The sequence below is a fragment of the Chenopodium album genome, chromosome 5, assembly GCF_948465745.1.
Source record: "Chenopodium album chromosome 5, dcCheAlbu1.1, whole genome shotgun sequence".
NCBI classification, from domain to species: domain Eukaryota; kingdom Viridiplantae; phylum Streptophyta; class Magnoliopsida; order Caryophyllales; family Amaranthaceae; genus Chenopodium; species Chenopodium album.
The window spans coordinates 77,635,746-77,660,649 of NC_137838.1; the positions used below are offsets into that span (position 1 = coordinate 77,635,746).

Consider the following 24,904-nt stretch of genomic DNA (forward strand, 5'->3'; position numbering starts at 1 on the left):
CCAATCAAAAGTAAAAGCTAAGAAATGAATTAATGAAGAAATAAATTCAAGCTAACTAGTAATAACTTACCCAAGAATATGTGTAATTGATGAAGAACTTGTACACCAAGAAATTTATATTATATCTTCACTTTATTATGTATTACACTTTAAGTGAAGTCTTTTCATTAACTAATTAAAACTCCTACATTTTTAAATTCATGCATATAAATTACATAACCTATATAAAGCACAATATCTACCACAAAAAATGAAACAATAATCCGTTACACCCCCAAAAAACACAGATTTTTATCTTGTAATTATTATTTATATAGTCCTTTTAATATAATTTGGTTAAAAAATGGAGAATGGAAAGAAGAGAATGGCTTTGCTAGTAGGATGCAACTATCCAAACACACAATATTCATTGCATGGTTGCATCAACGACGTTGTTTCGATGCAAGAGCTCCTCATGGAACGATTTGGGTTCGATAAAAGCTCGATCGAGCTCCTAGTAGACGAAGGTCCATGGTCTAAAGCATTGCCAACCGGTGTTAATATTAAGAATGCACTAAAGAAGATGATTGATGAAGCCGAAGCAGGGGATGTCCTGTTTTTTCATTATAGTGGGCATGGTACATTAGTACCTTCTAAGCATCATCTTAATAAAAAGGAGGAAGCAATTGTTCCTTGTGATTTCAACCTTATTACAGGTAATTAATAGAATTATTATGTTTAATAAATAAGACCAATTACTCCAAAAATTTAATTATTTAATTTAATCTACTATAACTCATGTTTTTTACTTCATTAATTTATATGTTTGTTGTTGCCAATCTAGAGTTGATTGTTATTAATTGCATATTTTATGAGACGTTATTTGTTGAATGTATTTTGATGAGTTAGTGAACTATTAAGCTAATAGGATTTCACACAAATATGTTGATTAGTGATATAATTGGACATATATATTCTCCCTAAGTTGCATTATTTCCTCAGCTTTTTAAGTACGTTGCGTTGATTATCACAAAGTTTTAGGAGAGTGAGTTGAATGAATTAATATATGTGTAAGTGGTGTTTGTTGGGACAATAGTTTATTACGACTACTCTATAAAATGTATGGGATGTGAAAGACCGAGAGGAGAGGGGATAAAAAAAGTTAGGAGTGGAGACCACATGAGGAGTGAGAAACAATAAAAAAATACGAGAAGATGTCTAATAAAAGGAAATGATGCACTTAAAAAAGGCCGAGAAAGAAAATGTTATACTTAAAAAAATAACGGAGGGAATGTTCTTTATACTATAGTTTTTTTTTTTTTATTAAAGAATACTTTGAATTATTTTCTGTAAACTTTTGTTATGTTATGACTTCTATTCCATTGTTGTCTATGTTGTAGATGTGGACTTTAGACAACTAGTGAATGGGCTACCAAAAGGAGCAAGTTTCACAATCCTCTCAGATTCATGCCATAGTGGAGGCCTCATTGATAAAGAGAAAGAGCAAATTGGGCCCAATACCTTATCTCCTACATCACAACTAAGCAATAACTTGGGCCCAAAACACTCCAAGCCCAAAAAAATCCCAATTGAATCAATGTTGAACCACTTAGCCTCTCTTACAAACATGGTTGAGTCTGAAATTGGGGAACACCTAACCACCCTCTTTGGTGATGACGCGAGCCTAAGGTTCCGCCTTCCGGAACTAGACCAAGATAAGTTGTTTGGACCTCATAGGCCGGACTCCGGTATCTTGTTGAGTGGGTGCCAGACCAATGAGACCTCCGCGGACATGCCTCCTATGGGGTCCAATGGAAAGGCCCATGGGGCCTTTACGTACGCTGTCCAATCCGTGTTCAAAGCCCAACAAGGCCCACTTAGTAATAGAGAGGTGGTGATGTTGTCTAGGGAGGTGCTTGAGCAAGAAGGGCTTGAAGGGCAGCATCCTTGCTTGTATTGTAGTGATGAGAATGCTGATGCACCCTTCTTGATGTGGGATGATGCACAAAGCAACAATTAACCTATAATTATCTTTTGAATTGTATTGATACTATAGCGACAATCAATAAATCTCGTAATCAATTGTGTTTCCTTTAATGCATAGTTCAAGTGAAATCGAAAAACAATTAAATATGTTTTATTATCTTCTAATAACTTGTTTGATAGCTAGCCAGTAATAAATAACCGTAACAATAGCATATTGGTTTGTAATTTGTTTTTCAAGTTGTGTGACGTATGGATTGCATCGTAATAGACATTTGTTTATGTTATACTTTTACATATGAAATACGTTATTAAAAGGTCCTAAGTAATAAATAAGGGAATCAAGTATTATGCAAGTCTACTAGCTAAGCTAGTAGCTAGGCACCGCATAATCTGGATGATTAACCTCTTGACCAAACAAGCATCTAAAAAACTCTATAATTTGGTTTAGTTGTACAACATTTTTTGCAAAATAAGAACTTTGCACGTTTTCCCCATATATCACTAAAATGAGTCATAAGTCATCACAAGACCTTCTATAAAAAGGGAGCCACCAATTTATTTTACACCCAATTAACACAAGAACACTACAACATACAATCTCAAACCTTCAATCTAAATTTATATACTTCGTATATAATTAAAGTGGATGAGACGATGAAGAAAGTTTTTAGTAGTATATCTGCTATGGTTCTCATAGTTGCCATTGTGGTTGTGTTGCCGGCCACCTTTGGTACGCGCCAAATCCGGCCTCTTACTTCTAGCATTATTTCTTATGAGCTTCCCCTTTCGAACACCACGGAACACTTTGAAGGGGTTGATGGTGCCAATTCAATTAATAACAATAATCATAGCAATGATATCCCTTGTCAATGGTTAGGAAGTAGATGTGGCCCTGAGAGTCCGGCTCTATTTATTACATGTTGTCCTCCGTATAGGTGCTTTAACCCTAAAATCGCACTTGGAAAATGCATACAATGATCAAATCTAAACTTGGATGGAGCCATGGAGACTAAAGGGGTGTGTATTATGTACGTGCATGCATACTTTAACCCTTCCACAATATCCAATATTCCAATATATATACTAATTAAATAGGAGTATGATGATTCATGTCTGTGACTTGTGTTAGCAAATAAAAGTTGTGTACCCTATAATACTTTTTTTTTTTTATTATTATTATATTACTTTGTGTTATTTTGAAATTGGAATGTTAGATAATATACCTTATAATACTTTATTTATTATATTACTTTGTGTTATTTTGAAATTATAATACTTGTATTAGATAATATATGAGCCAATATCTAAATTTAAAAAACACGGAGGAAGTAAATGAAAATATGTTGACCTGAGGAATACCCAAGCCTAAAAAAAAGTTTCATACATGTATTGAAAACGGGGAGGTAACATTTACCAAATTTCTCTTAAAAATAAATAAAATATGTTTCTTAAATGGTAAAATTGTAAATAAATGTAACTTTTTGTTAGGTGTAACCACTATTTTAAGTAGTGATTTTGTCTACAACAATACTCGTAAATTAACTTAATTAATTAAGGGTCTGTTCTCATACGTTTATTTTCAGTTCAGCTCAGCTCAGCTCAGCTCAGTTCAGTTCAGTTCAGTTCAGCTCCTAATTTCCTTCTCTTATAAAATATTCAGTTCAATTCAATTCGGATCAATTTAGTTCAGCTCAACTTAGTTCAACTAAGTTCAGTCAATGAAAACAAACTCTAAGTTTAGTTTTTCAATATGAGAAATTGGGGCGAGTTTAAGATATTGTTGGATTTGTGATAATATTTATTTTCATATTATAAAATTTTATATGATTTTACTAATATATAATTGGATTAATTAATAGTCAAACTTATATCTAGATTTACCTATTTGATCAAAATGTAACACTTATTAAAACACGAACAGATTAATTAGCTTTTCCTTCTCCCCCATTTTCGCTCTCTCTCTTTTCATTAAGCTCCATTTTGCTCTAAATTTTCCATTGAAGCGGCTTCTGAGCTTTCTCTCCTCCATTGAAGCAGCTCCTAAGGTAAGTTGTTCTTTTGATCCTCTATTCACAATCTAGATTTAATCGTTAATTTTGTTGCCATTATAGTCAAATTAGGGTTCTTCTAAAGTGAATTATTGAACTATTGCTCATAATCACTGTAAATTTATAATTAAAACTATTGCTGCTATATATATTGTATTCAATTAGTGTTCTTCTAAGGTAGATTGTTGAACAATTGGTTATAATTTAATTACTGAAAGATTACAATGATAAATTTCGTTGCTTGAATTCTGCTATTCATAATTTAAGTGGGAAGAATTTAATTTGATAGTTGAGTGAAATTTGATGGATAATGTGTTGCAGAACCCTTTAATGTTAATGTGGAACTATGAAAATGTAAATTTTCTCCCTGGGCCGAGGGTGGCCGCCCCCCCGGCTCAGGGACGATTGGGAACAACTAGAGAAATGAAATATACTTCCTCCGTTTATTTTTAGTTGCAACAATTTCTCGAGAAATTATATATAAAATCTGAGGTTAAATATATGTGTTGCAGATTAGTCTGTAATAGATAATTTGTTCAAGTGAGTAATGTCAGTGAGGTGGCCAAGGTTACTGAATCCGACTCAGCTCGCACAGATTATACGACAGCAGAAGAATCCGTTTACTGCTTTAAAGATCTTTAATGAAGCCAAAGCCAAGTATCCCAATTATCGTCACAATGGTGCTGTCTATGCCACCATGATCAATATACTCGGGAGCTCAGGCCGTTTTGATGAAATGAAGCAAGTAATTGAACAGATGAAAGGCGATTCGTGTGAGTGCAAGGATGCAGTCTTTGCAGGTATAGTTAAGACGTATGCAAAAGCTGGATTGCTTGATGATGCTGTTTCATTATTCAGAAGCCTTCCTCAATTTAATTGTGTGGCTTGGACATCATCTTTCAATACACTTTTAGAGATTATGGTGAAGGAGTCTAGGCTTGAGGCTTTCTATCGTCTTTTTAAGGAAAATTCTCGTGGTTGGGAAGTTAAGTCTAGGATTGGATCGTTGAATTTGCTAATGGATGCTCTGTGTCAGATTAAACGGTCAGATTTAGCATTGGAGGTTTTTCAAGAGATGAACTATCATTGTTGTTATCCCAACAGAGAAAGTTATAGGATTCTTATGAAAGGCCTCTGTAAAGATGGCAGACTATATGAGGCCACTCATTTGTTGTACTCTATGCTTTGGAGGATTTCTCAGAAAGGTTGCGGAGAAGATATAGTAGTATATAGAATTTTGTTAGATAGCCTATGCGAGAATAAACAGATTAGCGAGGCTTTAGAAATTCTTGGGAAAATTTTGAGAAAGGGTCTCAGAGCTCCCAAGATTCGCACCAAACTCAAAGATCTTAGCCATCTTCGGGATACTGAAGACATAGAGCAGGCTAAGCTTTTGATCAATGAAGCTTTGATTGGAGGTGCCGTCCCTAGCTCAGCTAGTTACACTGCTGTGCTTACCGATCTCTACAATGAAGGTAAAATTTCTGAGGCTAACAAAGTGCTTGATAAAATGCGTGAAAAGGGTTACCGACCATCACTGAGAATATACGAGTCAAAGGTATCAGCATTGTGTATGGCTGGTAGAGTTGATGAAGCTGGTCAGATGATAGAAGAGGAAATGCTGAAGAAGGATTGTGTACCAAATTCTCTGGTCTATTGCATTGTTGTAAAAGGCTTCTGTGATGAGGGAAAAACAAATTTAGCCATCAGCTTTCTGGAAAAGATGGATAGGCAGAAAGGTTGCTCACCAGACAAGGAGACGTTCAGTGTTATTGTTAATAGATTGTGTCAAGATGGGAATTTTGTTGAGGCCAGTAAGATTATGGAAAAGATGTTGAGTAAATCTTTTTGGCCTGAGTCGAATACTTTTAGTGCTGTTATTAGAGGTCTTTGTTCAGTAGGCAGAATGTATGAGGCTGTAATGTGGTTGGAAGAGATGATCAGTCAGGGTAAGATACCTGAGTCTTGTATATGGAGAGTATTAGTAGCTTCAGCTAGTTGTAACACAGAAGAGATTCGTGATTGCGTTGATTTGCTGGATTATCTGAGAACTTAATTCCTTGTCTTAGTACAACTTTATAAAGTATAGAATTCTTTCAGACGGTCCTATTAATGTAAAACCTGGTGTAGATTGCAATTATACAGGATTTCAGATGGATATTTACCAAGTCCAAGGAATCTCGGTCCAATGAACATCACAATAATGAGAAAGACCCTGGTCTTGAAGGTTTAGCTCTAAAATTGGTTCAAGATGACCAGAATGCTAGAAATTGGTGGCAGAAGCCAGAAGGTACTATAAGTCAATGCTTCCATTTTCTGTTCTGTATAATCTGGTAGTCACTTGAAAAACTTTGATTTCATCAAAACCTTGTGCTGTAGACCCTGTAGTGTACAATGTCAAGAATAAACAGATAGCTTCAATAATATGCTTCCAACCAATTGACCACATAGATTGTAAATGTAGAAATTTAAATAATTCTTTAATGCCTTAAACACAGGGGGCGATTTCAACCTCACATCACAACACAGAGCAAAACCCTGCATTTGTGTCTAACTGTGAGCTTTCAAAAGTATAATGTCTGCTGTTGTAGGAATTATTTGTCCCTCTCAGAATTCTGGGGTTATTCTCTCTTCTAAGTTCTAACATGAAAAAGAAAGTAGAGCAAAAACCTGATAAGATCAAGAGAGCTTGGGCTGTATGTCAAATGAAAAAGCCAACATTTGCAAGGATTTTATCAAAGAAATCAGCAAAAAAAAAAAAAAAAAAAAAAAAAATGATCATACTGAAGAAAACTCTGAAGTCAAGTGCAAAGATGATGCCTGTTTGAAGTCAGAAAATTGTAAGAACAACGAGCAACTTGAGGAGGATGATAAGGTCTACCTCTTTCTTCGTGTCTTTCCTGAATTATTAGTCATGTTTTTGTAAATAGTAATGGTTTATGATTCTATTTTCTAAAATGTTATTTATGTGTTGGCAGTGTTGCTGCATTTAAAGGATGATGAAAGCTTAAGCAATCAGAATCAACAACTTCTTGGGAACATTGATATTTCAGCAGAAGAAGGTAATAAACAAGTTTAGCTAGTTGTAACACAGATGAGATTTGTGATTGCATTGTTTGCTGGATCATCTGAGAACTTAAATCTTTGTCTTAGTACAAATGTTTCAAGTATAGAATTCAATTAAACGGTCCAATTTAATGTAAAACCTGCTGTAGATTGCAATTATACAGGATTTCAGATGGAAATTTACAAAGTCCAAGGAATCACTCATCATTGGCTCAGGTGAGTGTTTTATCAAAAGATGTGTGACATCAAATTTCAAATTACATTGAAAAGGAAATGAAACCTAAATTTCTAAATTTTATGTAATAGTAAAAGGGAAATCAATTATCATTAGAAGAACCTCTTCCTCCTCCACTTCGTCCCAGGCTATGGAGAAATGGAGGAAGAGGATGGATGTACAAGCAGGATGCAACTACCCTAAAACCAAATTTGAACTCAAAGGTTGTTTCAACAATGTCAAGTCCACGAAGGAGATGCTGATCGAGTAGTTTGGGTTGGAGAACGATCACATCGAGGTCTTGATTAATAAGCCAAGATCTGTAACTTGCCTACGGGTGTCAACATCCAGACTGCAACAGGACTTGGACGTGAAGCTGTTATCTATGCATAGGGGGAGGCGCAAGAGGATAAGCTACTGGAACAGCGTAATGAGGAGGAGGATGATGGTGGTGGTGATGATGAGGGTGACCAGGAGGAGGGAGCATAACAGGAGTCCCAACAGCGGATGCCATATGATGAGGTGGCGGTGGTGCTGCAGTAACTGGGTGGCCTATCTGTGTCCCATACATTCCTATACCTGCAGGCGCCATATTTACATTAGGCGGAGGCCTATGCTTATTTGCTGCTACTGCTGCTGTTCCAACTGCAGGAGCCGCAGAAGTGTTGTTTTGCTGCCCTGTAATGGGTGTTTGATTCGGCGACAACCCTCCTCCATTCACACTTGTAATATCATGAATGCTAGATCTTCTTCTATCCCTGTTCATTGAGTTCAGTCTTATAAAATATTTTTGGGCATGGCTAGCTACTTGTGTTGGTGTCCTTGTTATCACAAAGTTCCTAGATATGCTTCGCCAATCGCCTTTGCCGAACTTGTCAAGTCCCAGTAAAAATAATCTGAAAACAGGGGATTTGAACATGCATTAGTGTGTATTTTGAAGTAGGATTTAAGAATCAAATATACATATACACATTCAAATTTTTGAAAAAAAAATGATTTTTAATAGAAAAGCAATCTTTATCTCCATTATAGTAGGAAAATAGGCAGAGCTTTTCTTTCTCTCTCTTTACTACCATCACTAACTCACTAAGCCCACCATTGACACTGCTGGCCAAAAGAATGAAACACAGAAAACGACTTACCAATACAATCACCTATTGCCCTTGTTTTACGACGGATGCCAAGTTTATCACCTTGATATATTCTTAGCCTATTAGAAGGTATTATCGATACATAATAAAGAGATAAACTTCAAGTCCCCCTAATTATACAATAAGCTCAAACAAAGCATTCAGATCTAAGCAACCAAGGTCCAAACTATACCAATTTGTCACCCAACATACAAGAAAACCATAATTTGAGTTTAAATCAATCGCATTATAAGAGTATAAACACTTATACAAGGTTTAAATTATGTAGTTTAGGGTCGTTTTTAGAATAAAAGGTCACTCGTGGGTAGTTTTTGATTAAAAATCCTTAAAAAAGAAAGCGAAAAAAATAGAAAATAAATAAAGGGTCATACACATAGTTATTAATAGTACATTAAGTAATACATACCTATGCTCTTCTTCAGTCCAAGGGATGCCCTTTTTTCGTTCTTGTTCCAACTTAGAGTTAGCTTTTGTGGCATTATTTCCCATTGAGGAAGGCCCGAAAGCCGAATACCCGTTACCTTGATTTGAGTTTCCTCTTTGGTCCTTGTTAAAAGAAGGGTGTTGATCATCCTTAGTATTAGAAGTTGATAATGTAGTAGTAGTAGTAGTATCCTCACTTCCATAATTAGGAAGTGGTACTTTTCCTGCCTCAATAGCACCTACATCCTCTACTAGGAACTCATAGTGTTGCTTAATCTCTTCAATTGTTTTCGTAGGAACCATGGACGCGACCTTATCCCACTCCTCATTCGATTTGTCGATAGAATGTGTAGCAATCGCGTTCTCAAACGCCTTCTCCTCCTCCCTAGTCCATGACACTAAATTCGGCATTGCCTATAAACTAAGTAACTATTATGATTTTTTTTTCGAGTACGATTTTTCGAGTATTTTATTTTTGTTGTAATGGGTCTAGTTTAGTCTAGTGCAATAATGGAAGAAGGGGTGTATCATTGAGATAAAGAAAACAATAAGATTTTCACAAGGAAAAAAACAGGATAAGAAAGTGAGGTGAGCATCAAACCAACAATAAGATGGGGGGACCTAAAATTATTAAGGGAGGGTTGAAAAGCATATGGTGCGAATTTTGTAAGGTTGTTACCAATTTACAAATGTGTACAAAAAAGTGATGTACACCCTTTGGGTTTTGTGATTGGCTGCCAAGTTTTTCACTCATGAAATTATGGGAATTGGTGGGGACACTTTCTCAACTCACTTGGAGAATCTATGGGACAGTCATTGTGTCATCACCATTCAATTTTTTTGCATCGGTTAGTGTCATAGTCATGGCCATTTTTATCACTATAGTGTTCTCTCACTCACTACCTTTGGAATTCGGGTTATCGGTCGGGTTTGAGTTGGGTCTATCAGATTGAGTCATGTCGAATTTGTGTCGTGCTAATGGCTAAGTTATTTTGCATTAATACCTATGTTCAAGTGCTTGATTGGATTGGACTTGCTGTTTCATTTTTCAAACCTCTACTCTTCTGTTGTTGTGGCACTTTTAGGAAAATATGATAAACGATAGTAGGTAATAAAAAAATATAAAAAATAAAAAAACGTTAATGGTAATAATACTACATATATACTTTTTTTTTTTTTTTTAAGGAGCAGAAAAGGTTAAAGATTGATACAAGAACGGTAAATAAATTAACAATTCAATGGTTTATATAACTTGTTAAATAGTAGTAATACGTAGTATTTGTATGTTGTAATTAAAAAGAATGAAAATGTTATTAGTGGTAAATTGGTAATTAAAGGCCAGTACATAGTTTTGTCTAGAAATTTGCTGTTTTGTTTTCTGGTTAAAAAGTTAGGTAAAGTTTAGAGATTGAGACTAGTCTAAAAATTGACTTTTCAAGCTTAAAAAAAGCCCAAATCTTGAATATATTGCCTAAAATTTGATTAGGCCCATGCAATATAATGAACGTTGGATTTTGATCTGTTCTTTTTGGATTGAGTCATGTCCGGTCAATGTATGATATGTATCCATGAACACAGGTTCAAGCTGGTCGTTTATCTAGATTTTCAAGCTAAATTGAGTTTAATTAGGGTCGTATGAAATCAGAATTGAGTTGGTTTGGTCGTTTGCGTTTTAGAATGGTTCAATCTAGGTTTGGATACGAAATCAAATTGGGCAATTTTTGGGTTGATTCATGTTCGAATCAAAACCTTCTAAGGTGAGGTAAATTTTGGAATTGATTGTTATTCGTTATGGTTGTCATGTTCGAAATTGATTAATTTAAGGGTTGCTTATCTTTTTAGAGTTTAATTAAGTTTTATTCAAATAATCCAAAATAAATGTCTCATACTCTCATGTGTTTTATCAAGTTGGTTTGATATTTTGAATTAATCAGATTAGCTTTGGCTTGTAGTTTCCACTTTTTTCTTTTTTTTTTTTCTTTTTTTTTTTTAAAAAAAAAAAACATTTTGGTTAATTTGAAACTCAATTATCAGTTATTAGTTATAAATACTACCAAAACATTTGTATGATTATATATTTGCATATACTCGTGTAATTTCAGTATTTTGTCAAGTCAATAACAAGTCAGGTTCAATTCAAGTCAGGTTAATTACGAGTATCGAGTTCATGCAATTAAATTGAACTGGGTAAATACCAGGTCATAAATTAGATGGATATTTCCTTTGGTGATGTAATCATCTATGAGTATATGCTCGTGTACATGCTGTATTCTTTAAAATTTTATCCATTTTGAAATGTTTCAAATGCTTTTAGAATCACCATATTCTAAATTTGCTTAATTGTAACAAAATATTCACATTGGCTCTTATCCACTTTGCTCAACTTTTGTCAAAAGTCAACTGTAGAAAACGTAACAAAAATGAGAGATCTCTAGTTCTCTACAAGAAAGTATGCCCTACCTCTTAAATGAACTAAACACACATGACCAAATAAGGACTTGTGATTTATATACTATTATGTACTATATATGCAAGTACTCCCTCCATTTTTAAATGCTTGCTTCATTTCTCCATGCGCGGAGTTTTAGGAGAAATTGGAGAAAATAATAAAATATGGAGGTAGTACCGTAGTAGTGTAGTTGAAAGAATAAAAAATTGTAAAAAGCCAAAGTAGGGGGAGAATAGGAGGAGAAAGAGTATTATGTTAGGTCCACTAAATGTGAGAAATGAATTAAATATTGTAAAAGCGTTCTAAAAAGGGAAATAGAGCAAGTATTTAAAAACGGTTGGAAAAGAAAAGTGGAGCAAGTATTTAAAAATGAAGGGAGTAGTCTAAGAAAAATGGACTTGTGATCTCTCCATGACCAAATTGAAGACTTGTGATTCATATATTGGTGCGCCATTGGCATGAAAATAGAACAATGTTTTTTTTTTGGTGTTTAGAGAGCCACAAGGGCGGGGTGAGAATCGATCCCAGGATCTCCTGAAATCGGGAGGGAAGCTCTAACCACTTGAGCTATCCCTCACTCTCAAATAGAACAATGTTAAGCGTGTGTTATATTTTCTTGATTTTCATTTATTTAAGGAAATTTTTTAAATTACCACCCTAAAATGTATCCATTTTCTAAATAACCACCCGTTTAATTTTTTATTTTATTTTACCACCCCTTAAATTAAAAAACTACTCAGATTACTACCTATTTTAAAATTCAAGTGGATTTTTCTTATGTGGGCCCCACCCAACGACTCTTAGTGATGAAAGGAAGAAGATGATCAGTAGTAGTGCAATTCAGACATCATGCTCTTGGTTTTTTTTAGTTGTTTTCTTTTGGTTTTAGATTGTCTTGTACTCAATAAATTGGTTTAAGGAGGAGGTTGAGTGAAGACATGGCTGATTGTAATCCTTAGACATAGCCGTTACCAGCCATTGGGTGGGTCCTCACAACAGAATTCCGTCGGAATTTTAAAATGGGTGGTAATCTGAGTAGTTTTTTTAATTTAAGGGGTGGTAAAATAAAATAAAAAATTAAACGGGTGGTTATTTTAAAAATGAATACATTTTTGGGTGGTAATTTAAAAATTTTCCTTTATTTAAACTCATCTAAAGAAATTAGTACTTTTTACTTTTTATTAATCTTATATAAACTTGATTTTCTTGAAATAAATTTATTAATTATTTATCTGAGTAATTTATTTATTTTTAAAATAAGTTACAGACTAAATCTTCTCCATATATAATGGTCATATACCTAATATAATTTTTTTAGATTTCGATATACCTAATTTAAATCAAATTAAATTAAACTATTAACATAACAATAAACTCATTAGTGGACGACAATTCAAATAGACAGCACGTAACGTGTAAAAACTGTTATTTTGCCAAACCATTTGGTCTACATTTGTCCCATACGGGCGATACGGCCATACATTATACATAGTCTACTTTTCTTTCACTCAACTCGATCAATTGGTAGAAGAAAAATGCTTTACTTGTATTTTCTTTGACGATTTAATTTCCCATTCATTCCAAATTTAATGGTAACTTATATAAACGAAAATATTTAGCTAACTTCTCAAAATCATACCAAGTAAGTAATGATTTATGATTAATTTTTGAGTTTGCCAGCAAATGATGGCGAGAAGACAAAATCTATGTAAAATTGCAAATATATGAAATATTGATCTTCTTTGTATTGATACCTTATTATGATGGTTGCAAACAATCCGGGCTGAACCGAGTTTTAGTCTGTTCGAGCTAAGCTTGATAAAAATTATTCGTGTTTGAACTATTTTGAGCTTGAACGAGCTTTTAAAAATCTTGTTCGAAATGAGCTCATTAAGAATTTAATTGGCATGTTCAAGCTTTGTTCACGAACGTACTCGTTTACATTTCGAGTTTAAGTTCAAGCTTGAACAGGCTTAAATCGAGCTTGATTAAATAAACGAGCCATAATTTATCCTTTACAAAGAGTTTTTTTTTTTTACTACAAATTTTAACACATTTATTTAATTTGATAAAAGATGTTTATATTCTTTCTATAGAAAAGGTAATTACAAAGTTTTTTATGTCTTTACATGATGAAATAATTAGTACTTTTTACAAATATGTATGAATAAAAGATATAAATTATCCGAGTTTTAAACCGTGAAAAACTTATAAATGGACTTAAACGAGCTATTAATGAAGATTATCGAGTCGAACATAATGTTGTTCAAGCTTTGTTCATCTATTTGACGAGCTTAAGATTTTTTATTCAAGCTTGTTTGTTAGCTTACCAACGAGTTTTGACCAAGCTTGTTTGCGAGTAGTTCACAAACGACTCAGATCATTTACACCCCTATACCTTATATAGTAATTGAAATTTACGATTAGTACAAAGAATCACTAACTAATTCCGAACAATGGAAGTACAAAATAAATGAATGAAATTAAATAATGCCGGCTTTAGCTTACACGCAAACAATTAGCTTCATTCTTCCAATAAAAACCACCTCATGACCTCACTTATAGAATGGGCAATAATTTTAGCTCAATTAGTTACCACTACTCTCTAGATGGATGTCAAGTATTCAACATGCATGGGAAAAAAACAAGCAAGGCTTTTAAGTCGATACTAAATTTAGGTAATTGAGTAACTAATTACATAATCAAATCATCCATTTTAGGTGATTAGTAATAGAGTGTTCAATTGTCCAACAAATTGTTATAGCTTCTACTTCATGCTAAGCTAACCTACCATAACTTGCATAATTATATAATAAGTGTATATATTGCAATTACAAGTTATGATCATCACATTGAAAAAAAGGAGAAAAAAAATCAACAAATTAAAGAAACATTATTATTTTTTCCACATTTTGTTGAACTTGTTTAAGACTTGGTCATCATCAATTGTTAGTCATGAAGGCAATTAATGGGAAAAGAATGGCAGTGTTGGTAGGGTGCAACTATCCGAACACGGAATATGAGTTGCAAGGTTGTTTCAATGATGTAATCGCCATGAAACATATGCTTATTAAGAGGTTTGGGTTCGACGAAAAGGATATCGAGCTACTTAGTGATGAAGAAGGCTCTTCGGTCTTGCCTACTGGTGCTAACATTAAGAAAGCACTCGGAAACATGGTTGATCGCGCTATGGAGGGTGACGTGCTCTACTTCCATTATAGTGGTCATGGGACGTTGATCCCTTCTTTGAAGCAAAATGAGCCTCATAGAAAGGATGAAGCTATTGTGCCTTGTGACTTTAATCTCATCACAGGTTAGTTACTTTTGCATCATGCATGCATGCGTGCTCATTCTTAAGATAAATATATATATATATATATATATATATATATATATAATCTAATTGTGTCGTACTCTCGTGATTACATGAATTTCAAAACAAAGAATAAGCTAGAAGAGATCGAGAATGCTATTATATAATCATGTTAAATTCTTAAAAACACAGTACAGAGTAGTAATGTGACAATTAATTTTGAATAGATCGGTAATATTGAAAACATGCTTTTGTAGACGTGGATTTCAGGCAACTAGTAAACAAGTTACCTCCTAAGGCAAGCTTCACAATTCTCTCAGACTCATGCCACAGTGGAGGCCTAATAGACCAAGAGAAGGAGCAAATTGGGCCGACAACAACAGCATCAAAGGGTCAAGCCCGACGTTCACGGCCCAAGTTCATCCCATATGACCAAGTCCTCCAAAAGCTCAAACAACTCACAAGCATAGACACCTCTAACATTGGCAGACATTTGAAGGAACACTTCAAAGACCAAGCTAGCCTTAACTTTTGCCTTAGTGAACTTGATCAAGATCATCTAAGCCTCGAACGAGCAACCAAGGGCGACTATGGAATTTTGCTTAGCGGGTGCCAGTCTAATGAGACTTCAGCAGATGTGAGCTCGGAGGAAGGCGAAGGTGGGGAGGCCCATGGAGCATTCAGCAATGCAGTTCAGAAAGTTCTGGAGCAGAATTCGGGACGGCTTAGCAACAAAGAGGTTGTTATAATGGCTAGGAAAGTGTTACAAGAACAAATGTATAAACAACATCCTTGTTTGTACTGCAGCGATAAGAATGCTGATGCTACTTTCCTGCTGCAATTATAGAATCATAGGTATATAATGTATATCTGGCAAGTCTAATACAATCATGTCATAAAATTACATATATAAGCTCATTAATACAGGAAGATTAAGATTTGTAAATAATTAGTATGTCAATAATTATTGTACAAACTTGTTTGTTACTTACAATAATATGTACTTGTTATGTTAAAATTCATTGCTCCTCTGATCCTGTCAATGATCTTAATCCCTAATACTTCCTCCGTTAGTTTTTATCGCTTTATTTAGACAGTGATTCTATCTCTCTCTCATCATATGATTCCCACACTCCCCCTGTCTCTTTAACTATACTAGGACACTACTATGGTTGACGGAGGCTCCGTCCCTGAGACCCAACCCTGAGGCCTGGAGTTCATTTTATAGGCATTCCATCACACGAGACGAGGATCCGAAGGACACGAATACATCCCAAGTTTCCATACAGGATTATAATTTTAAATGCCAATAAATACATACAAAGTATGAATTATAAATAGAGCATAAACAATTTTATTGAGGGTGTTGACTTAACAACTTGCCGAGGACAGGAAGTACATTCTATCAGTTCTTCCTCTTATATTTTCTCCCTTGTCATCAATCCTTTCCATTATTCCTTGCCAAAATTGGATTGTTTATCATAAATCCTGTTGTTTCTATAATGAAAAGTTTACTAGAAACTGAAGAATATGAAAGCAGAACGGCAATTCCGTCGATGCAGAAACTAGAACCAGAATGCAAGAAGATAAGCAGGGATTTGTACTGGAAAAAGGTTTACTTTTCTTCTATCTTATTAGCTTAATATAGACTTTATAGAGTTGATCATAACTAACTCAGTTTGGTTTGTGATAATGAACCTATTGGAATAAGGCTAACTTATATACCTGAACTGTGGCTCACCCTGATTTTACTACTTTACTAGGCCAATATCTCTATGCTTCTCCTAGGCCTTGGCATGTCCCATGATTAGCTTGAATATTCCATTTCCGCTAAATGTACTTTGATATTGTAACTTACAGACAGATCAATATATAGTAACCCACAAATTAAACTCACAAAGATCAAAGCTCGAAAAACTGAAGCAGCAGGTAAATCAATGGAACAATGCACTAGAGGAGGAGCAACAACTAGTTACACCCGATACACTAGTAATTACTGATTATCCTTAATACTACGTAATTAAGTTAGTTGACCTTTTTCTTCAACTAGTTACACTCATTAATGATACATTCTGTATTGGTACGATAGAAGATGCAGCTTCATAGCTTGCATCATAAACTACGACACAAAAGTGGCAACCTATCTTCGGAAAGGGCTATACTAAGAGACTTAACACAGTTTCTGAAGGCAAAGGACATTCCCAAAAAAAAACTACCAAAAAAGTGGAAAGCCCAATGTACACTGAAGAACTAGTAGAAAGTATTCATAGCAACATCAAAGTAAGAAAAAATTCTCTCTACTATGTTCTTAAACTTATATTCTTCAAAACGTCTGTTGAATAGATTCAATATTGCCAACATATTCTCACCTGATTTTTTTAATTTTTTTTTTTTAAAAATCTACTTACGTGGGCTGCTACTTCTCGGTCTTTGCTACTATTACTGTAAATACGCAGTACATCAGAACTGTAATTGACAGAACTTGGGAACAGTATATGGTTAAACAACACAGGGTCAACCAGCTAGATAAAGAGGAAAATATGCTAGACAGGCGAGTGAAATTCCTGGAGAGGAAATTAGCAAAGATTTATCTAAAGATAGAAGCCAAATCAGATGGTTCAAATGTATTATGCAAATAGTTCAAAATTATCAAAACTTGTATCATCAATAAACTTGATTGATTCTAGTCGAGTTGAAGTATTGCAGTCTATACTCTATACACTACGCATATATTTTATCAGTAATTAAAAAAAAAAAAAAATCTTATATACCGAACTTGGATATCCTGTTGTGCAAAAACTTTGTGAGAACGAGGATACATAGCGCCACAGCGGGGCCTGTGTAGTCGTGCAGAGCACCATGTTTCCTTAGGCTCAGCCTCTCACCCTTGGATAATTTAGTACTGTAAATTGTGTTGTTAGATTGCCAACTGGTTGCCCAATGATGCAAGAAAATTCTAGGTTCTATTGAAAGTGACCTCTCACCAGACAACGCTTCAGCCTGCAAGAATTATCACCCCAAAAATTAGCAAGAAATATTTATTAGTTTCATGTAAAATAATGTGGATGGATAAGATTGCAGGTTGAGAATATGAACTGGTATAAACATTTTGACCCTCTTAATTACTTCTCTACTATTGGAAGGCATGAAAATTTAAAAGTACTCCGTAGTATAATAAGGACTCCCTTCGTCTGGAATCAATAGTTCAATAACTCGTAGTATGGCAACTAAATCCAAACAGAGGTACAGTATAGAATTCGAAAAATTAAGGTACGCGAGGTGCACGAAATAAAAAGAAAAATGACTAGTCAATGATGTGGCCATCATATAAATCATCAAGAATATTCATAGCATTAAATGATTCTTGATGAAAACATCCAAAATAATAAAATAAAAACAAATAAAAAAATGTTGTGCTACATTAATAATATTGGCTTTATAAGATAAGTCATTTTCAAGAAATGTATTTGTTGGCATTATTGAGGAGAAAGTTGGGAGAGCTACATCCAGTTGATTGAAACTTAAGTAATAATTAAGCAATATTTTAAAAATACATACTGTATTAACTTAGTCCAACACGCTAATGATTTAATATGTGTAAGTTTCTTTGACCACAAATATAACTTGGATAAGTTTCCTACACATCCTAGTCGTCCCTAATATGTATAAATATATACATAACAACTTTAAACATCCAACTTATCATCTAAAATGAATCAAAGTCAGAAACAGGAGGAAATTATAGTCCCTGAAAAGGAGGTTCAACAGCTTCAGCAGTGCCTTCCAAAGGCGAACTTCATCGGAAGCAAAATTTGGAAATACCAAGGTTACTGGTACCATGACAATCATCTCCAAAATGTCCTCGAGTTTCAAAGACACTTCCAAGCTCGAGACACTGATCTCATCATTGGTAGCCTCCCTAAAACTGGCACCACTTGGTTGAAATCCCTACTATTTGCGGTTGTTAACCGTGCCAACTACTCCACAAATCATCACCAAAATCCACTCCTTCAAAATCATCCTCATGAGCTTGTGTACAGCTTGGAGACTGATGTCTATAATAAGGCCTTTGTTTATCCTCGTCCACATCACCTTAATGAGCTTTCCTCACCGAGACTTTTGAGCACACACCTACCCTATGTGTCACTTCCTGAATCTATTCAGACTTCTGGGTGTCGGATTTTGTACATCACCCGAAATCCCTTGGACACACTTGTTTCTCTATATTATTTTTCCATAAAAGTGATGAAGAACTACTTTTCCACGGATATATTGAAGATGATACTTGGTATGTTTTACCCTACTCCTACCATGCAGGATTTCTTTGAAGCTTTTTGTGAGGATAGAATCCCTTTTGGGCCATTCTTCGATCATGCTGTCGGATATTGGAAGGCAAGTTTAGAACACTCTGACAAGGTGCTATTCCTCAAGTATGAGGAATTGAAGGATGATCCCACAGTTCAGCTGAAAAGATTGGCTGAATTTGTGGGTATGCCATTTACTTCCCAAGAGGAAAGTGATGGTGTCATACAGAAAATTATAGAGATGTGTAGCATCAAGAGTATGAAAGAATTGGAGGTTAACAAGAGTGGTGTAATTAACAAGTTGTTTGACAAAGACTCGTACTTCAGGAAAGGCGAGGTGGGGGACTGGACTCAACATTTCACACCTCCCATGGTGGAGAGGATGAAGAAACTCATGGATGAAAAACTTGAAGGCACTGGTTTATCCTACAAATTAACTTCCTGATAACAATTCTTAATTTACCTCAATAATCGTCCTGTATTTTTTCTTTTCTTTTTTTCAAATTTCCTGGGGTCTTATTCCTACAATTATATGAAATTCTCTAATAATGTATTTGCACAGTCTTTTAATTTCCTTACCCTTTGTTTCTTATACTGACAGTGCTATACTCCTATTATATGTGTTAATGCTCCTGATGTTCTGAAGTACAATTGTATATAATAGCTGATAATTTCAACAAGTAATTACTAGTCAGGATTCAACATCTAAATAGATCAATCTGCAATTACCAAGGAGTCAAGAGATCATCCTAAAAACAGCACTTATCGTGTCAGAAATATATGCATTATATTAATGGAAACCAAACTTCATGATGCCACAAATACCATTCTCAGAGCAGTTAACACAAATTGTCAAAGCTACACTAAAACTAGGCGATTTATTCGCTAAAATTAAATTTCTATAGCCATGAGAAATTGAGCAGAACTCACCAAGCAACAGCAGGCGACCTTAAGCAGTTTGGCCCATGAAATAGGAGCATTGTCATCACTGCAGTCAAGCACCGATGCTAAGCAAATTTTTGTAGCTTCAACCTCTCCCTTACCAGTATGAAGGGTGGTGGTTGCTGATTGTTCACATGCTTCCTAAGCATCAAATGAACAGCATCAGTAGGTGCCCCAAAGACTACTCCAACAACCTATTTGGCCATACCCATTGAAATCTCCTCTGCACTCAGAGAGTCAGAGAAACCGCTTAGCAGCAAGCTCGTATCTGAATTGTACAATTTAAGTCATCAAAAGACAAGATTGTCAGCAATTTGTTCTTGTGCATTGCAGAACCTCAACAGCAATTTTCCCAAAAAAACAAAAAACAACAGATTTCATCATCTACGAAGGATATTTCAGAAACAGAGCAAAACTCATGATGACAATCTTCTTTCTTCACGGTAGGAGCAGAAGGAGAATTTTCTTTTTGAGGGACTATCAATCAAATATAAATGTAAAGTGAGTATGCATAAGTTAATTGAACATATACACACACCAAAGATAAGGTTGAAATCATTGTGCAATTCTTTCCAACAATTTGTCACCATCTTCTGAAGGAATTTGTGTACAATGACCACTGAAGTGGAATAACAGGATATCCTCATATTTTTCCCACTGGAGCATCAGATTAAGGCAGCTCTGATGTGGCACCTGCGGACATGACAGGAGTGTAGAATCAGATGACTTGTTGGTCAAACCCAATCGACATTCAAGTGACATCATTGATGGGGCAATGCAATTTGTTTTGACACTAGGATAGGTAAACCCAGCAAAAAAGTCATCTTCTTGAATTCTTTATACATTTTAAGATTAAGTGCAGCTTTTGCCCCTTAAGACTAACTTCTTTTAATAGGCTGCGGATCAGTAATAGAGGCATTACATTATGTCATGCACCCAGACTCCCAGCAGCTACTGAAATACAATATCCAAGCACATCAGCATGGGCAACGGAGCTTCTTTCAATGCAACTTTGCCCATAGCAAGAAACAACTCCAGATATGAAGTAAAATACAACCTTCCGTGGAAACAAAGATCAGGAAAAGCAAAATGCACATGAGATTCATATGGAGTAAACAAGAAAAAAAAATATAAATATCCCCCACTAAAATTACAAGGGATCATGATGAAGTAAGGAACTAATATCATGACAATAAAAAGTAAAGAGGCACAAATCAGGTCTGCAACAGCAGAGATTCTCATATGCAAAATTAAAATTACAATTTGTATCTAAAAGAAAGAGAGTTCTTACCTGCAGCAGACTAGTGTTATCATCATTTTTCACAGATTTCTCCTTATCTGAATACTCAGGTTTCTGCTCATCCTTCTTAAGACTGCAAACCAAGTCGTCTAACAGCAATAAAATAGTGGAATCTTATACATTTCCCCTATCCATCACATCTCTTTTAGCTTTGTTCGAAGATGAATTTCAAGAGAGAATGATGAGGCCTTATGTTCAAAGTGTTTACTCAATCCCCCCAATACCAAAGTAATAAAGCTTAAAATATAACAGCAAAGTAGAATACTTGCATATTCTAAAACAACATTATGACTCTGATTTATAATGCAGGGAAACTGGAAGGCACAGCCAAAGCATTGATTGGACAGGTACAGGGGATGACTGAAACATAATCAGTTATTACATGCCTAAATTTATAGACTGTATGTTCTTGATCACGATTGTCATGATGAATATCGCAGCAACAGGCTACAACATACAAGCAATCATGAAATTAAATTGCTACTGAAAATGAAACAAAGGAGCATGGAAAAAGGTAAGATTATCATAACTCAATAAGTAAAAAGGCCTAGCTCAAGGCCCACAAGAGAACCCATTCAGCGAGTAAAATCTTAACTGCAACTAGTTCCGATGGAATACATTCAAACACTACAAAATTAACAAGCTTAAGATAACTAGAGAAGAAAACAATACAGAGTAACATACAATTCTAAGGTTTATTTCCATCCAAAACTGTATTATTTTATTCTCGATCAGCATCTGTATCCTTCTTTTTCTTCTTTTCCTTCTTCTCCTTCTTTTTCTCACTTCGACTTCCATCCTCTGTATCAGCAGCAGCATCACCGTTTTCCATGTCCTTGCTCTTCTTCTTTTTTTTCTTCTTCTCGGATTTCTCCTCATCAGTTGACTCTGCCTTTTCTTCTTTATCCTTCTTTTTCTTTTCCTTCTTGGACTTGGACTTCTCTACATCAGGAGTAACAGGTTCATCAGCCTCCTTCTTCTTCTTTTTCTTCTCTTTGACTTCCACAACTTCCTCTTCCTGAACTTTAATCTTCTTGACATCACCAGCAGGACTAGCATCAACCTCCTCCAATTTCCTCTTTGACTTCTTCTCCTTCTTCCCTTCTACCACCACATCTTCTGCCTTCGCTGGTTCAGCTGCAGCAGCAATGCTAGCTATCATGGAATCTCCACCAGTAGGAAGCACCACATTCCTTGCCCACTCAGCAGGAGTCTTCTCATTTGGCTTACCATGCTTGTCCAGCTTGCCCTCTGCAATCAGCTTCTTTTTCATAGAGGCCCTTGGCCCAAGCCCCCATTTCCTGGGATAGGTATCCCTATCCATAATCACCCTCTTTATCTTTGCAACAATCCCATGATCACAAGTAGCCATGACAGCAGTAGTCATCTCTGCAATCCCCAAAGCAATAGCTTCTCCCTTGGTAGTCATCAAAACAACCTCCTCCCCAACCTCAACATCATTCTCAAACCTAAGCAACCCCGGAATCATCAACTTGGCACCATAACAAATTGCATTCACAGCCGAATCCTTAACAACAAGCCTCTTGTAGCTAGTCAAAACAACCTCCAACGGCATAATAACCCGCCTCAAATAACTCTCATCCCTGTAATTATCATACATCCATTGCGCATCCATCACATCATGCATTGTAACCATATTATCCTTCTCCCCCAAAATACCGGACCGCACCCTCCTAAGCTCCTGCATATGTCCTCCCACACCCAACAACAAACCCAAATGAACACATAGTGTCCTGACATAGGTACCAGCCTCACAACTAATCCAGAAAACAACCAAATGCCGATCGGCATCGTACTCAAGAAGCTTACTTTCATAAATAGTCCTAATCCTAAGCTGTCTTTTAACAGCAGAAATCAAAGGAGGGCGCTGAAATACAGCGCCTGTTAAGGTTTCCAAAGCTCTAGCAACTTTAGCAACATCAGGAACAGCAGAATGTAATCTAGCAACACAAACATACTCTTTTCCAGCACCTTGTTGGGATTTAACTAAACGGGTTGCTCTTTCAATACAAACAATTAAATTCCCAGTAACCTTAGGATCTAAAGTACCAGAATGCCCAGTTTTTTCTACCCTTAAAATGCGCTTAATCCAAGCAACAACTTCATGAGAAGAAGGATTAGCAGGCTTATCGAGATTAAGAATACCATACCTTATGTATTCGGCAAGAGGTCGCTTCAATGGTGAATACCCAGATGAAAGAGGGGTGTAATGCCCAGTTCTAACATTCAATCTGTCGTAGTTTTTCAGGAGAATTGGCCACTGAGAAGTGTCGATTGATGGGGTGAAACTTTGGGGTTTGATTAAGAAATCAGTGTCGTTTTGGGGTTGGGAGTCTGTCGTTTTGGGGGTTTCAATGACGCTCTTGCTCTTCTTCTTCTTCTTATCTGAGCCGACGTCCGCCATTGATGAGGTTTGGAGGAGAGTGTAGGGTTTTGTTAGGGTTTTGGAACAGGAAGACGGAAATGAACATGGAGTGAGTTTTATGACTTATTTAGAGGTGATTATTGGGCGGGCTCGGGCCGGGCCCTTTTAAGGCAAAAATAATCAAATACTCGTATTCCCTCCATTTCATAATACGGAGTATAATTGTTGTTTGTGTTTTTTACGGTATTTAAGAAAAAGTAGAAGGTGGACAAAGTACATTAATAAAAGTGAAAAGTACAAACAAAAGTTAGAGAGAGAAAGTGAAAAATAGTACCAGATATGCAAAATTCAAGGATAAATTAAGAAGTACAACGAATAAAGTTAAAAAAAGTGAGGGTATAATGGTCGTTACATAATATCCAAAAATAGAAACGGGAAGAACATTTTGGATCTTCAAAATAGAAAAACGGGAACTATATTATAGAACAGAGGGAGTAATATTTAATTTTTTATAGGAGCGGTAATTTTGAAAATTAACAAGGGTAACTTGAATATAATGAAATTTATCGCCCAAAAGGCTCTTTTTATTTATATACTATATTGCGGAGTATAAAGTACGGAGTACTATAGATACTTGTCCTAGGTTGCTAAAAAATTGATTTTGGGTCAGGCCCAACCTGACTTTGGGCCCAAATTTTATGTTAATGGCCCACCCAAAATCGATTCGGGTTGACAGATTAGGCTCATGTTGATCGGGCCTAGTTTAATCCCTAATATAACTCCTAAAATATCAATAATATTTGGTGTGTGAATGTCCGTGTATACCCCTGTTGTTTGGAAAGACAATTCTCTTTGTTCCAACTCTTTCCTGTCTTTTACAAGTATGGAGCACAAAGGTTTGATCTTCAACTTCAATCCAAGTCTCGTGAAGCTCTATTCAAAGCTTAGAGTTGCAATATCAATCGATTAGGGAGATGGAAGAAGAAACTGCGCCAAATTCCAATTTTAGAGTATCTACGATTTCTTAAGAAAATTTCCCCTCCAAATTAAGAAATTTGGTTATTTGGGTTTTGATCAAAAACTCGTAAAAATCAATTGATTTCATGGGTTGATTCTTTATTTTTAGGGTCTTATTAGTAATTAGATAGGTGATTTGTATTCATATGAGTTAAATGTTTATTATCAACTCTATAATCAAAGTATCATCGTAGATTGTGAAGGCTTCTAGTTAGAAAGATGAAAATATATCGAAAATCACTACTTATGGTGGATGATGAGCCATGCCAATCATGTAAAAGTTATTATTATTTTCTCTAAGTATGTGATTTACAAATCTTTATCAT

The 24,904-nt window shown here is 35.3% G+C and overlaps 4 protein-coding genes, 1 long non-coding RNA gene and 2 pseudogenes across 6 annotated transcripts; 4 read left to right on the forward strand and 3 right to left on the reverse strand.

Moving 5' to 3' along the window:
* The first annotated feature begins 295 nt into the window (after window positions 1-295).
* LOC145631167 (metacaspase-9-like) lies at window positions 296-2,273 on the forward strand. Its single transcript, XM_081683259.1, has 2 exons — window positions 296-695; window positions 1,380-2,273. Exons 1-2 carry the CDS (start codon window positions 344-346, stop codon window positions 1,997-1,999), a joined length of 972 nt encoding a protein of 323 aa, XP_081539385.1. The 5' UTR covers window positions 296-343; the 3' UTR covers window positions 2,000-2,273.
* A 1,622-nt stretch (window positions 2,274-3,895) lies between these two features.
* On the forward strand, window positions 3,896-7,521 carry LOC145632382 (pentatricopeptide repeat-containing protein At1g05600-like). 2 transcript variants are annotated; one of them, XR_014112552.1, is made up of 6 exons: window positions 3,896-4,010; window positions 4,526-6,303; window positions 6,512-6,888; window positions 6,992-7,075; window positions 7,229-7,295; window positions 7,386-7,521. XR_014112552.1 is itself a non-coding variant. In XM_081684745.1 (2 exons), the coding sequence occupies exon 2, from the start codon at window positions 4,561-4,563 to the stop codon at window positions 6,067-6,069; it is 1,509 nt and encodes a 502-aa protein (XP_081540871.1). In that variant the 5' UTR covers window positions 3,896-4,010; window positions 4,526-4,560; the 3' UTR covers window positions 6,070-6,485. The 2 variants fall into 2 exon arrangements, 1 of the variants encoding a protein (XP_081540871.1); XM_081684745.1 differs by lacking the exons at window positions 6,512-6,888; window positions 6,992-7,075; window positions 7,229-7,295; window positions 7,386-7,521 and having other exon boundaries at window positions 4,526-6,485.
* On the reverse strand, window positions 7,207-9,416 carry LOC145632383 (transcription factor SRM1-like). The gene is made up of 2 exons (XM_081684746.1): window positions 8,851-9,416; window positions 7,207-8,189 (listed from the first exon to the last, which is right to left on the reverse strand). Exons 1-2 carry the CDS (start codon window positions 9,276-9,278, stop codon window positions 7,673-7,675), a joined length of 945 nt encoding a protein of 314 aa, XP_081540872.1. The 5' UTR covers window positions 9,279-9,416; the 3' UTR covers window positions 7,207-7,672.
* Window positions 9,417-14,105: 4,689 nt separating this feature from the next.
* Window positions 14,106-15,541, forward strand: LOC145631168 (metacaspase-9-like). The gene is made up of 2 exons (XM_081683260.1): window positions 14,106-14,629; window positions 14,887-15,541. The coding sequence occupies exons 1-2, from the start codon at window positions 14,272-14,274 to the stop codon at window positions 15,474-15,476; spliced, it is 948 nt and encodes a 315-aa protein (XP_081539386.1). The 5' UTR covers window positions 14,106-14,271; the 3' UTR covers window positions 15,477-15,541.
* A 1,702-nt stretch (window positions 15,542-17,243) lies between these two features.
* On the reverse strand, window positions 17,244-17,963 carry LOC145631169 (uncharacterized). Its single transcript, XR_014112360.1, has 2 exons — window positions 17,726-17,963; window positions 17,244-17,629 (listed from the first exon to the last, which is right to left on the reverse strand). It is a non-coding gene; the product is annotated as an uncharacterized LOC145631169 (long non-coding RNA).
* A 277-nt stretch (window positions 17,964-18,240) lies between these two features.
* LOC145631170 (cytosolic sulfotransferase 5 pseudogene) lies at window positions 18,241-19,569 on the forward strand (annotated as a pseudogene).
* Window positions 19,570-21,675: 2,106 nt separating this feature from the next.
* On the reverse strand, window positions 21,676-23,644 carry LOC145632384 (H/ACA ribonucleoprotein complex subunit 4 pseudogene; annotated as a pseudogene).
* Window positions 23,645-24,904: the final 1,260 nt, after the last annotated feature.

Excerpts from the sequence above, each read along its gene's own strand:
- LOC145631167 (XM_081683259.1), top strand. The coding sequence starts at position 344 with ATGGAGAATGGAAAGAAGAGAATGGCTTTGCTAGTAGGATGCAACTAT. Across the intron at positions 696-1,379 it reads TGATTTCAACCTTATTACAG|ATGTGGACTTTAGACAACTA; the intron begins GTAATTAATAGA and ends TCTATGTTGTAG.
- LOC145632383 (XM_081684746.1), bottom strand. The coding sequence starts at position 9,278 with ATGCCGAATTTAGTGTCATGGACTAGGGAGGAGGAGAAGGCGTTTGAG. Across the intron at positions 8,190-8,850 it reads TGGACTGAAGAAGAGCATAG|ATTATTTTTACTGGGACTTG; the intron begins GTATGTATTACT and ends CCCTGTTTTCAG.
- LOC145631168 (XM_081683260.1), top strand. The coding sequence starts at position 14,272 with ATGAAGGCAATTAATGGGAAAAGAATGGCAGTGTTGGTAGGGTGCAAC. Across the intron at positions 14,630-14,886 it reads TGACTTTAATCTCATCACAG|ACGTGGATTTCAGGCAACTA; the intron begins GTTAGTTACTTT and ends ATGCTTTTGTAG.
- LOC145632382 (XM_081684745.1), top strand. The coding sequence starts at position 4,561 with ATGTCAGTGAGGTGGCCAAGGTTACTGAATCCGACTCAGCTCGCACAG.